The sequence below is a fragment of the Gigantopelta aegis genome, chromosome 7 (genome assembly GCF_016097555.1).
Source record: "Gigantopelta aegis isolate Gae_Host chromosome 7, Gae_host_genome, whole genome shotgun sequence".
NCBI lineage: Eukaryota > Metazoa > Mollusca > Gastropoda > Neomphalida > Peltospiridae > Gigantopelta > Gigantopelta aegis.
Window position 1 is genome coordinate 8,706,981 of NC_054705.1, and position 13,958 is coordinate 8,720,938.

The following is a 13,958-nucleotide window of genomic DNA, read 5'->3' on the forward strand; positions in this document are numbered from 1 at the left end:
CATTCAGGAGGACCAGCGCTTGTAGATGTTCGCAATCAATTTATTATCATAAAAGGAAAGAAAGAAATGTTTTATTTAACAACACACTCAACACATTGTATTTACGGTTATATGGCGTCGGACATATGATTAACGACCACACAGATATTGAGGGAGGAAACCCCCTGTCACAACTTCATGGGCTACTCTTTTCGATTAGCAGCAAGGGATCTTTTATATGCACCATCCCACAAACAGGTTAGTACATACCACGGCCTTTGATATACCAGTCACGCACTGGCTGGAACGAGAAATAGCCCAATGGGCCCACCGACGGGGATCGTTCCCAAACCGCATCGAGCAAGCGCTTTACCACTGGGCTGCGTCCTGCTCCTCTTTTATTATCATAGCACCGACTACATGTTTTTATATGAGACTGTCGCTTACCTACGGACCGATTGCCAATCAAAGAATGGGTTCACCAACACATTACAGACCTTGTTGATCACAAGTGAATAACAACTTTGAAACATTTTACAGTTATCACAATAGGTGACATTAGACAAACGAATTAACAACAAAAATATAGCGAACATAATATGCTGTATAGTCAGCTAGTATGTTCTTGTCTCGAGGGTCATTCTGTTCAAATTCATCATCAAGTATTGCATAAATTATAAATATAGGCCAGGGCTCGAAATGGCAAGCAAAATATGGTCAGCCGTTATTTTTTAGAAGTAGCAGGCCGAAAGAAATATGTGATGCCAAGATGAAAATACGTCCAGGGTTTCTGCCAGAGGGTAAAACGGGCAATTGTTTTGGCAGATTTTCTTTTTAAAGTTAACCTTTGACAAAATTAATTACTCTCGTCATTGCTGTATGATTTTTTTAACCCTAACCTTAACCCATTTTCTTTCTTGGGGAGGCCATCCATACCCCGTTAAATGTGGTTCCATTCAATTCCGTAGCGCCATACCCAAAAATTTCTTTCTGACAGAAACACTGACGTCATTCTACAAATAAAACAATACGGGGTGAGGGAAGGGCTTGGGACAGTGTGGAAAATTAAGACTCCTGTGATATATTTTAGGCTATGTCTTGAAAAAAATTAGCCCTGTAGGCCTATTCCACAGGACATTCCGACTATAACTAAGGGTGCTAGAATGTCAGAAGTCTATTGCTCCGTTCCACCTCATCGAACGTCGGATACTCTCACGTGCCCCAACCGGATGTTGCTGCAAAGAAAAGAAACATGGCGTCATTAAAAAAAAAAAAAAAAAAATTATTTAACGACACACTCAACACATTTTATTTACGGTTATATGGCTTCAGACATATGGTTATGGAAGGAAGGAAATGTTTTATTTAACGACACACTCAACACATTTTATTTACGGTTATATGGCTTCAGACATATGGTTATGGAAGGAAGGAAATGTTTTATTTAACGACGCACTCGACAAATTTTATTTACGGTTATATGGTTAAGGACCACACAGATATTGACAGGAAACCTGCTGTCGCCACTTCATGGGCTACTCTTCGATTAGCAGCAAGGGATCTTTTATATGCACCATCCCATAGACAGGGTAGTACATACCACGGCCTTTGATATACCAGTCGTGGTGCACTGGCTGGAACGAGAAATAGCGCAATGGGCCCACCAACGGGGATCAATCCCAGACCAACTGTGCATCGAGCGAGTGCTTTACCACTGGGCTACGTCCCACCCCTTCATTAAAAAATGTCACGGTCGTCTCAGACTTGTTTCAACAAATCTTTAGTGACTATGACTATGTGATCAACCAGTTAATGTTCTGTCTGTTAATAAATATTTAAGTAAAACGAATGTTATGGCATGTGCAGATGACATGCCATCTGAACAATCAAAACGTTGAAACATCACTCTTTCACATGAAACTTTATGATCTGAATTGGGGGTTTTATAAACCTTTTAGCGTTTGACGTCATTTGGGATTGAGTCTAGACTCTTTAGGCCCAAAACACACCGACGCCGTGTCTGGTCCTGGCGAGTGTGGCAAATACGCCGTGTATTGTGTGTTTTGACATCTGGGTCTGTAGCTGGAACGTGTTGTCGATATGTATTGTCGAGTTCATATCTTTATATAAATTTACTTCTATAAACACCAAAAATAAGTATGAGAAATCGACAATGATTAATAAATACCTTTCCTATTGTGTAGATGCCAGTCTGACATTGTGAAAAAAGCGCATGTTCAGAGGCGGATCGGGGGGGGGGGGGGGGGGGGGGGGGGGGGGGGCGGGGGCCCGCCCCCTCCCTAAATTTTGCAATAGTTATAATTTTATTATATATTAATTTTCATTTTTTTTACGATCCCCCTCCAAACCTCCCCAAAGTTCCCTTGGCATTCCACCCCCCAACTGGATTTTCTGGATCCGCCTCTGATGTTCTATGTCGTTTGTTGCCAGATCTGTAGTTCACGCAGGCACAGACGCGGTGTGTTTTGTCACAGTTGACGTGGTGTTGTAAATATTAGACTGGTACCATACTCGCTATACCCAGATCCAGATCCGGTGTGTTTTGGGTCTTAAGTTGTTGGGGTCTTTTTTTAAAGCACGGGCCCTGTAGTATTTTTTAATGCATTTATTCACACTGCATGCAAGATTATTAATTCATATATAGCCTACAGACGAAAGAAAGAAAGAAATGTTTTATTTAACGACGCACTCAATACATTGTATTTACGGTTAAATGGCGTCAGAAATATGGTTAAGGACCACACAGATATTGAGAGAGGAAACCCGCTGTCGCCACTTCATGGGCTACTCTTTTCGATTAGCAGCAAGGGATCTTTTATATGCACCATCCCACAGACAAGGTAGTACATACCACGGTATTTGATATACCAGTCGCGGTGCACTGGCTGGAACGAGAAATAGTCCAATGGGCCCACTGACGGGGATCGATCCCACACCAACCGCGCATCGAGCAAGCGCTGTACCACTGGACTACGTCTCGCCCCGCCTACAGACGATTTCCAAACATCTTCTTACAAATTGTGACCACAGAAGAACAACTACCTTTAGTTTTAATGGTCTTTTACCTCGTACATCCGCCTCCATGCCTGTGCCGCCGCCGTCACTGTTGCCGCTCTCGGTGCATTAAAATATTGTTTAACAACGAATTCATCATCGACTGTTTTAATCTGCACAGTTTTCTTTTCGGGTTTAATCATCTTTTCCAGATTGTGATAATTTTCCTTCGGTTTTATTTCATCCGATATTGTGACATTCTTTTCTGGAACCTGCTTAACAGCCTTTGATTTTGGCTTTTCTGGTTTTGGGATAATCTTTTCTGGAACCTGCTTATTCGGCTTTGATTTTGTCTTTTGTGGTTTTGAGACGGTCTTTTGTGGTTTTGAGACGGTCTTCTGTTTTACGACCACGGGACGTTTTCTGTCAGACCCGTACTCGCGATATTCCCCACTTAGGTATCCATTTGCATTTCTTTTGCTGTCAGAAGAGATATACTTTTTAAATGGATCCACAGAAAATGCAGGGTTTGGTTTATAAGGCGTGTAAGATTTATATTCACGGAATCGAATGTCTGGTCCCATGGGTAGCCGTTCAGAGATGGAGATTTTGGAATTGACGTCCATTGATTTTGAAAAATTATTTCTTGCCGCCACGGCTAACTTCCGCAACTTCCGGTTGCGCGCGTTCTGCACTACAGAGCGGGAAGACGTAGTTTGATTTTTTCCGAGACTGTCATCGTGGTTGGGTTTGTAAAGGAAGTGCTGGGGTCCTGACGTACTGGTGGGGTTTCCGTTCAAATAGGCGTCCAGTTCTTCCTGAGGGATTCGTTTCTTGGTCCACGTGGGAGATAACTGAGTCATTGATGTAGATCTAGACTCTCATGTGTTGTCCCTGAAGTATGAAATAAACACTGTTTGACAGTTGTGGACAACCAAACGTTTATTTTGTTTAACAACCGCACTAGAACACATTGATTTATTAAAGTGATAAACACTACAACGGATTTTTTCCAGTATGGAAATCAGACATTATCTAGCGTATCCATTTCTGTGTATCCTAAATGTTTTTGGTCATCCTGGTGTTTCTAATATAATAAAAAAAAATGTTTACATTTTACTCTGAGAAGTAAAGGTTATGAAGACTAGCTGTAGTGTATTTTTAAGGGTATGTCCCCCGTTTCAGCGTCACAGACTTGTTTCACTCTATATCCAAATTAAGGTATTACATGTTTGTAGGTTAACCACATTAAGTGGATTAACAAATTTGACTCTATAAAAGACCCTTTGGTGTTAATGGATAGGCCCGCCTGTCCAGGACAGAGGAGCCGGCTGAGGCCGGCACCTGTGCCCAGGACAGGCGTGTGCTACAACAGCTTGTTCTGAATGCACGTTAAACACTCTGACCTGACCTGACCTGACCTGACCTGACCTAATGGATAGGCCCTGTCTTGGACAGAGGAGCTGGTGAAAATCGACACCTGCGTCCATGACAGGCGTGTGCTACAACAGCTTGCTCCGAATGTACACGTTAAAACCTCTGACCTGACCTGACCTAATGGCACCGGCCTTGGTGGTGTAGTAGTTAAGCCATCGGAATTAAGGCTGGCAGGTACTGGGTTCGCAGCCTGGTACCGACTCCCAGCTAGAGCGAGTTTAACGACTCAGTGGGTAGGTGTATGACCACTACACCATATTCTCTCTAACTAACCACTAATTAATTACCCACCAATCCAATGTCCTAGACAGACAACCCACGTAACTGAGGTGTGCCCAGGATCGCGTGCTTGAACCTTAATTGGACACAATCACGAAAAGTAAGTGAGACAAGAATGGATAGGCTACTAAAAGTAGACTCGTGACCGATAATCAGCAATATCACCAAAGTAACAGCAGCGAGTTTCTTCTCTCATTGTCTAGACACTAAAAGAAAGTTTGTGTTATTTGACGACACCACTAGAGCACGTTGATTTATTAAACATCGGCTATTGGATGTCAGGCATTTGGTAAATCTGATATATAGTCTATATGTGGGTTGGGTTGGGTTTTTTCCATTAGCAACAAGGATTCTTTTATATGCAATTCCCAACGGACAGGACATCACAAGCTTTGACTGTAACAGAAAAATCAGTCTCCACTTAGGGGATTCGAACAACAGACTCTTTGAATGGGAGTCCAACGCTCTACCAACCAGTGCCAATAGTCGTGAGACACTGGATGGGATGGGAAAACCCCGATCAGAGAATGGTTGCACTGAAGGGCTTCTTTTTCCTACGACCCAAAACACAGACGACTGTTCTACTGAAAAAGGCTTTATTCAAGTGTCGCAATTAGACACGTAATAGTCTTTACATGTAAACATTTTTCTCGTTCCAACCAATGCACCACAACTTGTCAAAGGCCGTGGTATATGCTTTCCTGTCTGTCAGAAAGTACATATAAAAGATCCCTTGCTGCTGATGGAAAAATGTAGCGGGTTTTCTCTGATGACTATGTGTCAGAATTACCAAATGTTTGAAATCCAATAGTCGATGTTAATTAATCAATGTGCTCTAGTGGTGGTGTTAAACAACACAAACTCTTTACATGTAAACATAACTATAGGCAACGAAGATGCCAACAACTGTTTAGTAATTATATTAATTCGCCTTTCAAGCGGTGGGTGGGTGCAGTGCATACTCTTTAGCGTTGGGGGTGGTGCACTACCCCTCCTCTCCCCCACTCCGCACCTGACGCCCATGATACCGTGTTATAGGGGTGCAACGATACGGTCAAAACCGTATTGCGATATATTGCGATATAAGAAACCGTATTGCAATATGTATTGCAATATAGTTGATATTATTTAAATTTAATATTTATGGGTTGGGTTTTTTTTTTAATAAAAACAGAAGGCATAACTTTTTAATGATTTTTATTAGTTTCAGCTGTCAGGCTAAATGTTTTAGGCCATATTTTTATTTTTTAACACAATACTTGTCTACTAGAACACCGGTGTGACGGTGTCAAACTATTTATAAATTGTCACATTCGGAAATCCTTACTATCGGGCTTTTCCGTTGCTGCTCGCTTAACACGGAAATGTACGTATTGAGTCGCTATGTTTCGGCAGATCGACCAAACCAGAGCCGAGGTTATTAGCCGAGGTATTTTTAACGATCGGCTGAAGTATTCCGAGTTCAGTGAAAAACAGCGAAGTGTGATTCTCACTTGTTGGTTTATTTCTTTGAAGATGATAGCCGTAGCCGTATTCCAACGTAAATGAACAATGAATGATAATGTGTAAGTAACAAAACATTTATTTGTAATTATCGTTAACTGGTTATTTTCAATGGACATTAAACACGTTTTGTTTAGAAGTCAGAACCAAGTATAACCGACCTATCACTTCGTATGCCAACAAGTAAGCCGACTACGCTTAACGTGATAGTTACACTTCCTGTCACCACCAATTAATAAAATGATGTGGTTTTTGTTTGTTTATTTGCCTATTTCAAGTCAAATAAAATACAAGGAAAAAAAATAGCGTATAAAAATCGCGATACGCAAAACTGTACCGCGGTTCGTATCGAGCTGATCAATTATCGCGGTATACCGGTATACCGGTTTATCGTTGCAGCACTACCGTGTTAACACACTCAATACGTAATGTATACTATAACAGGTGTTGACGTAAACTTTAATATCGTGTTGACTTACCAGCGGAGATAAAATAAGTAATGTTTGGGACATGACGTTGCTAATGCTAATAGTCAAAGGGGGTCGTTGGTGAATGGTACTCGCAGTAAACTTTGGAAGTCGCGTGTTATCTATGAAATTTTACTCTAACACTAAAAAGAAAGAGAATAGTAAATCAGGCGTGTGATTAGAGGAGGGTGGGGTGAGGTGTCGAAATCCGTCTTCGCTAAGCAAATTTTTTTCTTTCTGTTTTTGTTTTTTATGGGGGATCATTTCCCGGCACCCCCTAACAAGTTCGCTCGCCACTGTCTAGAACAACGCTTCACAACTCCAGGTAAATAAAGTAAGGTGTGTTTGTTTAAGAACATGTTTTCGTGCTAAACATGTACTCAGCTGCTGTTAGGTAAGAATGAGTTTATAAGAAAACGTATCACAGTATAGGTACTCTTTATCACGATTCACGAGTGTTGTTAAACAAACCAAAACCCAAACTTCTTTATCACGATACCATGTGATCTTATCATAAATAGAGAATAATATACTCAACAACTAAAGTTTAGCAAACATCTTTTATGACGTCTAAATTTGCCATGGTTGAATAAACTTAAAAGAAAACCAGGTCCTCCTGTTGTGTTAAGGCAAAGGTTGATGAGTTTATGTTGTTTGTAAATGGTAAACATTTCAGATGTGAATACTAATTAATATAAATAGGTAATTTATAAATGTTATGCCATTTCTTTTAACATTAGCTAAACTTTTGTTGTTGAGTATACATGAGTGGCCGTTAGATACAATTTTATCTCACGAGTTGTTTTAACAACGAGCGAAAGCAAGTTTGATACGTTTTTAAATAACGAGTTGTGAGATAAATGGTATCAAACGGATACGAGTTTAGTAGTATTCTATTTCTTACATATCCTCAAAAACAAGGTTTTAAGTAAATTTTAACACCTTTTTCCACTAAAAATTATTTAAAGCCGTTGCACTGGTAGCTAACTTACGTGTCACAGACAGTCTAATCGATTTCCATCGCGCTGGTTTTTTATTGGACGTATGGCATTGGTGACCTGGTTATCACCTAGGAGTAGGCAGTCGTATGTCTTCAAATTGTTAACACACGTACATGTGTTAACAACCATGTGTAACCATAAATAACATATGGTGTTCTCATCAACGAGTGTGTAAGAATATACCATAAGCGTACGAGACGGGGTAGGTGGGGGGGGGGGGGGGGGGGAGAAAATCCTCAATTTCGGGCAAACACAATAGAAACATTGGGGAAAAATGAGCTGGCCTGAACACTTTTCATCGTGTATTTCCATCATTATTAGGTGTTATCCATGTAAAAACATGTGGCGATTCGTTTGCAACCATATATAGCTGTCTGGCAGTAATGCTAATATGAATAAACGGTGTAATCCAGAATCGGGCACTTTTGATTAATTCGGGGGAAAATCGGCCTGCTTCCCAGCCAACCAAGGTTTTAAAGCTGTATCCTGACCGCACACGTATGGCGCAATAGATAAATATGTCGCGTCGCACGCGTCCGGTTAGGATACTGCAATTGAAATCAATGATTTCTAAAATAATCGCTCGCATCGCTCCCGTCCAGTTAGGATACATCTTTACCGGTGGATTAGGTTTACTTAATTTCCAACCCTGGCATCAGGCTTAATGAAAAGGCAGATTCAGCTGCCAAGTCTGCTTTGGATTTGCCTCATGCCAGGGTAGTTGTGCGCTATACTGATTTTAAACATAGTATCAACCAATTTATCTGTTCAACTTGGCAACATGATTGGGACAGTGCGGTTGCGAACAAGCTTCGTGTTATCAAGCCAGTCTTGGGAGAGAGGCAGTCTTCCTATAGGCAGTGTAGGAAGGATGAAATAGTCTTGTGTCGTGCTCACATCAGTCATACCTACTTGACCCATTCATTTATCTTGAAGAAAGATCCTCCACCTCAGTGTGAGCACTGTCAGTGTAATCTGGCGGTACATTTTGGTGGAGTGTAAGCATCTCAAAGAAACAAGAAAATATATATATATATATGGCCAACGTAATGTGATGGAATCATTTCGATTCCATCAAGAACTTTTATTACAATTTTTACGTGATACTGATTTTTATTATAAATTTTAATATTACGGCTATCTGTGATATTTGTATTTTTGTATAGTTCTTTACACTGTGTTTTTATTTGACTCTTGAATTTTTATATTGATGTTGATCATCACTTCATGTTTTAAATTTACCATAGTTTGACACCCAATAGCCGATGTATTTTTCGTGCTGGGGTGTCGTTAAATATTAATTGATTCCTTTATTCATTCATTACCAACTCTCTATTCTGTGAGAAAAAAAAATCAAATTATAAATGTTATATCGACCAGATTGCTCCTGAATCTCAGTATGTGTTAATCAAATAATTAATTAATGATACGGCTGTACATTTAATTGTCAATGGCGTAGCCAACATGAGGCAGACGAGACGCTTGCCGTGTCTAGAATTTCCCCAGATTTATTTTATTTTTCCCATGACAATATTTATTTTACAGGTCTGCGTTTTCATCGCCCCAGATTGTATTCGCGTTTCCTTTTGTAATTAGTATATATTATTTACTACAGTGTTAACGTTATTTTAGATAAAAGATAACAACAACATAAAGATAATCCACGATATAAGCTATGTTTGTTTATTTAAATTTAAATTTCGTACATAAAAAACCCAAAATATAGGTGGAAAATAATTTCAAGTTTTAAAGTCGCACACCCTAGTTTCAGCCGGCGAAAAGTAATTATAATTCTGGTTAATTTACAAACCTGTAACACACTTAGATCACGTTTTTATAAAATGGAGTAAAAAAAGAAGGTTTTATGTCGATAAATACCATGGGAATCCCCGTGACTCAATTACTTGAAATAATTTTGAAAGTTAGTATTCTGATGTCGCCGGTAGATGTCGCTCGAAGCACAGAGTGCACACAGACTTGGGGTGCGTTCGTTTCACCTCTCCTGGGCATGTTCCAACTGTTCTGTCCTCTCCAGATATCGTAAGACTTATTGGTTTTAAGGGTTTGTAATGTTTTGTATTGAGATACTTACTTGTCTGAACTTTATTGTTAATGAAAATGTGCACGAACTATGAAGAAAAACCTCACAAATGAACGACAAGCAAACGACAACAAATCGGATGTTGATTGCGCGAACCGTGCACGAGAAAACAAACCGAACCAAAATGATAACGGTCACGTGGTATACCAACATCTGTGATGTTGAAACGGGAAGGTCCCCTCTAAAATAGATTAGACCTCGTCTGCTCAACGTTTTTTTCTCGAGTGCACGCGCCTTTTTAAGAAATATCAAAAATGCATTTCGTGGTTTTACAAACATCAGGATTACCAGGATTACCAAAAAACACTTCAGGTGAATGGAAATGTGTATTCTAAATAATAAAATGTAAGTAAAGTGCAATTTTATTTGTGAAAAAAATGGGTTTAATAGCGAAAAACAACGCCGTAATGCTTAAACACTAGCCGTTAATAGGGCGTGTCCCTTTAAGCTACTACAAATACTAGTTAGGACTTTCAGAAACAATATGACGTAAATGTTTAAATAACAATAATAATTTAACACCAAGAAAAAAAAAAAATATATATATTATCCTACCTTAGTATTTCATGTTTAGTTAATAACACTCCTGCGAGAAATCATCGATGTACGTTCGTGTAAATGTTTCGTATATTTTGTGTTGACACTTGCCTTGGTCACAGGCATAACGTGACGTAGAGATTAAACAAACCCAGTAATATTTTAGAATTATATTCCAATATCGTGTGTTGTCCAATTGTACAGGTACACACCTGTCGCTAAGAATAGCGGTGTACTCCGGTAAAACGTACACGATTTTCAAAAGGGTATTCATTTCCTAGAATAAAGGCTACACATGTAGTCGATTTGTCATGAGTTATAAAGATTAATTTAGAAAAAGAAATAGGCCTATCGACCTTGAGATTTAGAATAAATATATTTTATATTAATAGAAATAACAATATTTTCCTTGATGTTTCCTTCATATTTGTTGTGATTTGTTTGTTTGTTTGTTTGTTTCTTAGTTGTTGTTGTTTTTTTTGTGTTTTTTTTAATTCACCGCCACGTGACTCCAGTAGCAGTTATAACGGCTGCATGGTGCAGATGGATCCAGGAATTTTGAAAGGGTGGTATTTGTTGAGAAAGGGGCCGTTCAACACACAGGCAACGTAATGACATTGATTAAAAAGATAAATTATGAAATTGTTGCCATAGGCGCCGTATGGGCTCCGAGTTTTGTAGGGGAACAGGTCGGTTTTTGCCCGATTAAACAGATGTGCCCGAATCTGGATTACAACGTTTACAAGGGGTCCAACCTAAACCGTATAACACGTGCTTGAACTTCGTACACCACTACCAAAATGGCGGATAAAGCTCGCTTCGATACACGACGGTGAGTACATTTTGTCTTACAGCTGCATGCTAAATGCCTTTCTGATTAAAACAATATTGCGATACGGCTCTAGAATGAATACTCTATCCATCTATTTACGTAATTCTCGATTTTGTTCAACCAAAAAAAGTTATTGAAGAAAAATCTCGTTGTTTTGGCGGTCAAAACAAACATGATCAAAATATTTGGTGTTATTTTACTGAAACAAGTTATATTTATATACCTTGAAAGTGTCATGATGAAAGTTTGTACACCCTGGGAGCTAAATTATGCAAATATGTTTTGGAAAGTCATTTTATAATTGTTCATCCAAGACATTTCTTATAGTTTAGGCACATCTTCGTCTGCTCCCCCTGGTTTAAGCCAAGATTTCGTTTACTTCAAAAAATTATATTTGAATTTGTACCCCTAAAATATCGTGATTATATTTTTAAAATTAAGGTGGGTTTTTTTTTTCCCCCCAGTAATGGAGACTAGATACAAAAAGAGGCCAGTTAAGTTAAGTCCTTACCAATAACGAAAGAGGAAAGTTGTTTCCCCGTCTTGACACCTAGAAAATCCAGTTCTGGCAAAAGGCTATGTAATCGTCGTACCTCAGACTTTACAAATTGCAAAAATAAATGTTTCTTCAATCCATTTAAGAAAGCATCTTCCATATCAACATCTATAGATGTAAATCCTACATCCAACAAGGAATTTCCAACACCACCACAGCAGAGATCATCACAGAAGAAAGGAGAAAAGCGATTTAGGAAGACGTTGTCATTCGCATCTCAGTGTGTAAATGACAGTGATGATAATCATACATTTCAAGTGTTAGATGAACCGTCCCTTGACGCAGACATGTATACTGATGATATAACAGAAACAATGTCACTCTCCAGAAGCAGTGTTCAAAATGGCTTTTGTTCCACAAAAAAACCCATTTCCTATGTATTATTTAAAGATACGCTAAAATGGCACTGTCACGGTAATTCATCCTGCATGAGGTATTCTAACGCCAACAAGGACTTGTTTTGGACAGGAACGGGTTTTTTTGGAGGTCAGTTTATCAGATCCATGAGAGGGTTTTCTCGCCGGTATATATCCTGGACCACCTCAAGGAGTTCAACCTGCACGTACCAACTACAAGGTGGATGAAGGAAAGATACTCTCTTCATTATGACATGGAATCAAGGACAAATGCTCATGTGTTCAGATGTTACATGCAGTTAAAATGTACACAAACTAAGTTTCAACTATTCAAATGCGTTCTTATTTCTAAAAAAAACCCTAAAAAACCCCCCACCCAAGTATTGTTCGAGACCTATATAATTGGTTTATGATTTGATTACATGTACATTTATAGTCAAAGGCAGCCTGAATAGTCTATTTATCCTGAAACTGCTGTGTAACATCACTGACACTATGTGATACCAATGGCAGCAGTGATAAACATTTAGGTTATCACACTCCAGATGACAAACATCTCCGAGGCTTTAGATTGGATAAAAACGAATTGTGATGCAGTATTTTTAATGTGACGTCACAATTGTAATTCCTAATTTTTCTCTGTTCAGTTTGAAAAAATTAAAAACAATATTGGGTAGAATGGCAACAGAAATGTAATGCAAATCCCCTCATTTATGAAATAAGTTTCTCAATTCGGGAAGGTTGACCATCTTACTTATGTCACTCACGTTAGTTAATTTCAAAACGTCACCTAAGACTAAAACCCATGTCTTAACCAACGAGAGTGAAATAAATACAATAATCAACAGTCACTCGTTGTGGAGCTTTCATGTACCCAATACAACTTACGTGATAGTCATTAAATTTTGTCTAAACCCCCAGATGTAGGTCAAGGGTCAGTCAAGGTCACAGTAACCTATTCGAGATACACGGCATGCATCCATATACTAGGATTGTTGTTTTAGGTGTCCAGTGGGGGACTAACAACAAACTAATACTACATTGCATTATAATGTCGATTTATTAAACAATATATAAAAACTGGATTATTCATTCCAATGAATCTGAAAACGCGGTGACCTTGGAGATGACTCCTAGTTAACAACACTCGTCCACAGTCAGTGCACTGGTGCCCGCCTGGTCTGCCGTGATGGACAACCACATGTCTGCGGACGGCAGACCTTTCAGAGTATAGTTGCCGCAGTCTTCACAAACTGTTCTGAAAAACAAAATTTGGAACATACGATTAGGTGTCCTAAACCCGGGGTAGCAGACGAAAATATGCCTAAACTATAAGAAAATTCTTGGATGGATAATTATATAATGACGTTCCAAAACGTACTTTGCTTAATTTAGCTTCCAGGGTATACAAACTTTCATCAAAACACCTTTTAAGTGTATAAATATAACTCGTTTCCTTAAAATAACACCAAAAACTTTGATCAGGTTTGTTTTGGCCGTCAAAACAACGAGGTTTTTCTTCGATAGTTTTTTTGTGGTTTAACAAAATCGGGAATTAAGTAAACAAATGAATAGAATATTCATTCTAGAGCCGTATCGCAGTATTAATTGTAATCAGAAAGGCATCCACCATGTAGCTGTAAGACAAAATGTACTCACCGTCGTGTAGCGAAGCGAGCTTTATCCGCCATTTTGGTAGTGGTATACGAAGTTCAAGCATGTGTCATACGGTTTAGGTTGGACTCCTTGGTTTATTCATATGTTTTTTTAGCATCATTGCCAAATAGCTGTATAGGGTTCTAAACGAATCGCCACCCATTTTTACATGGATTACAACTAATATTGTGAGTAGAATGATGCAAATACATGGTGAAAAGTGTTCAGGCCAGCTCATC

The 13,958-nt window shown here is 39.0% G+C and overlaps 1 protein-coding gene across 2 annotated transcripts; it reads right to left on the minus strand.

Annotated features, from left to right (window-relative positions):
- Positions 1-253: 253 nt before the first annotated feature.
- LOC121377438 lies at positions 254-10,458 on the minus strand. 2 transcript variants are annotated; one of them, XM_041505421.1, is made up of 3 exons: positions 10,338-10,458; positions 3,066-3,888; positions 254-1,214 (listed from the first exon to the last, which is right to left on the minus strand). In XM_041505421.1, the coding sequence occupies exons 2-3, from the start codon at positions 3,855-3,857 to the stop codon at positions 1,146-1,148; spliced, it is 861 nt and encodes a 286-aa protein (XP_041361355.1). In that variant the 5' UTR covers positions 3,858-3,888; positions 10,338-10,458; the 3' UTR covers positions 254-1,145. The 2 variants fall into 2 exon arrangements, with proteins under 2 accessions (XP_041361355.1, XP_041361356.1); XM_041505422.1 differs by having other exon boundaries at positions 3,043-3,888.
- Between the last annotated feature and the right edge of the window lie 3,500 nt (positions 10,459-13,958).

Coding starts and splice junctions, on each gene's coding strand:
- LOC121377438 (XM_041505421.1), bottom strand. CDS start 3,857: ATGACTCAGTTATCTCCCACGTGGACCAAGAAACGAATCCCTCAGGAA. Junction 1,215..3,065: donor CATGGAGGCGGATGTACGAG/GTAAAAGACCAT, acceptor TTTTCTTTGCAG/CAACATCCGGTTGGGGCACG.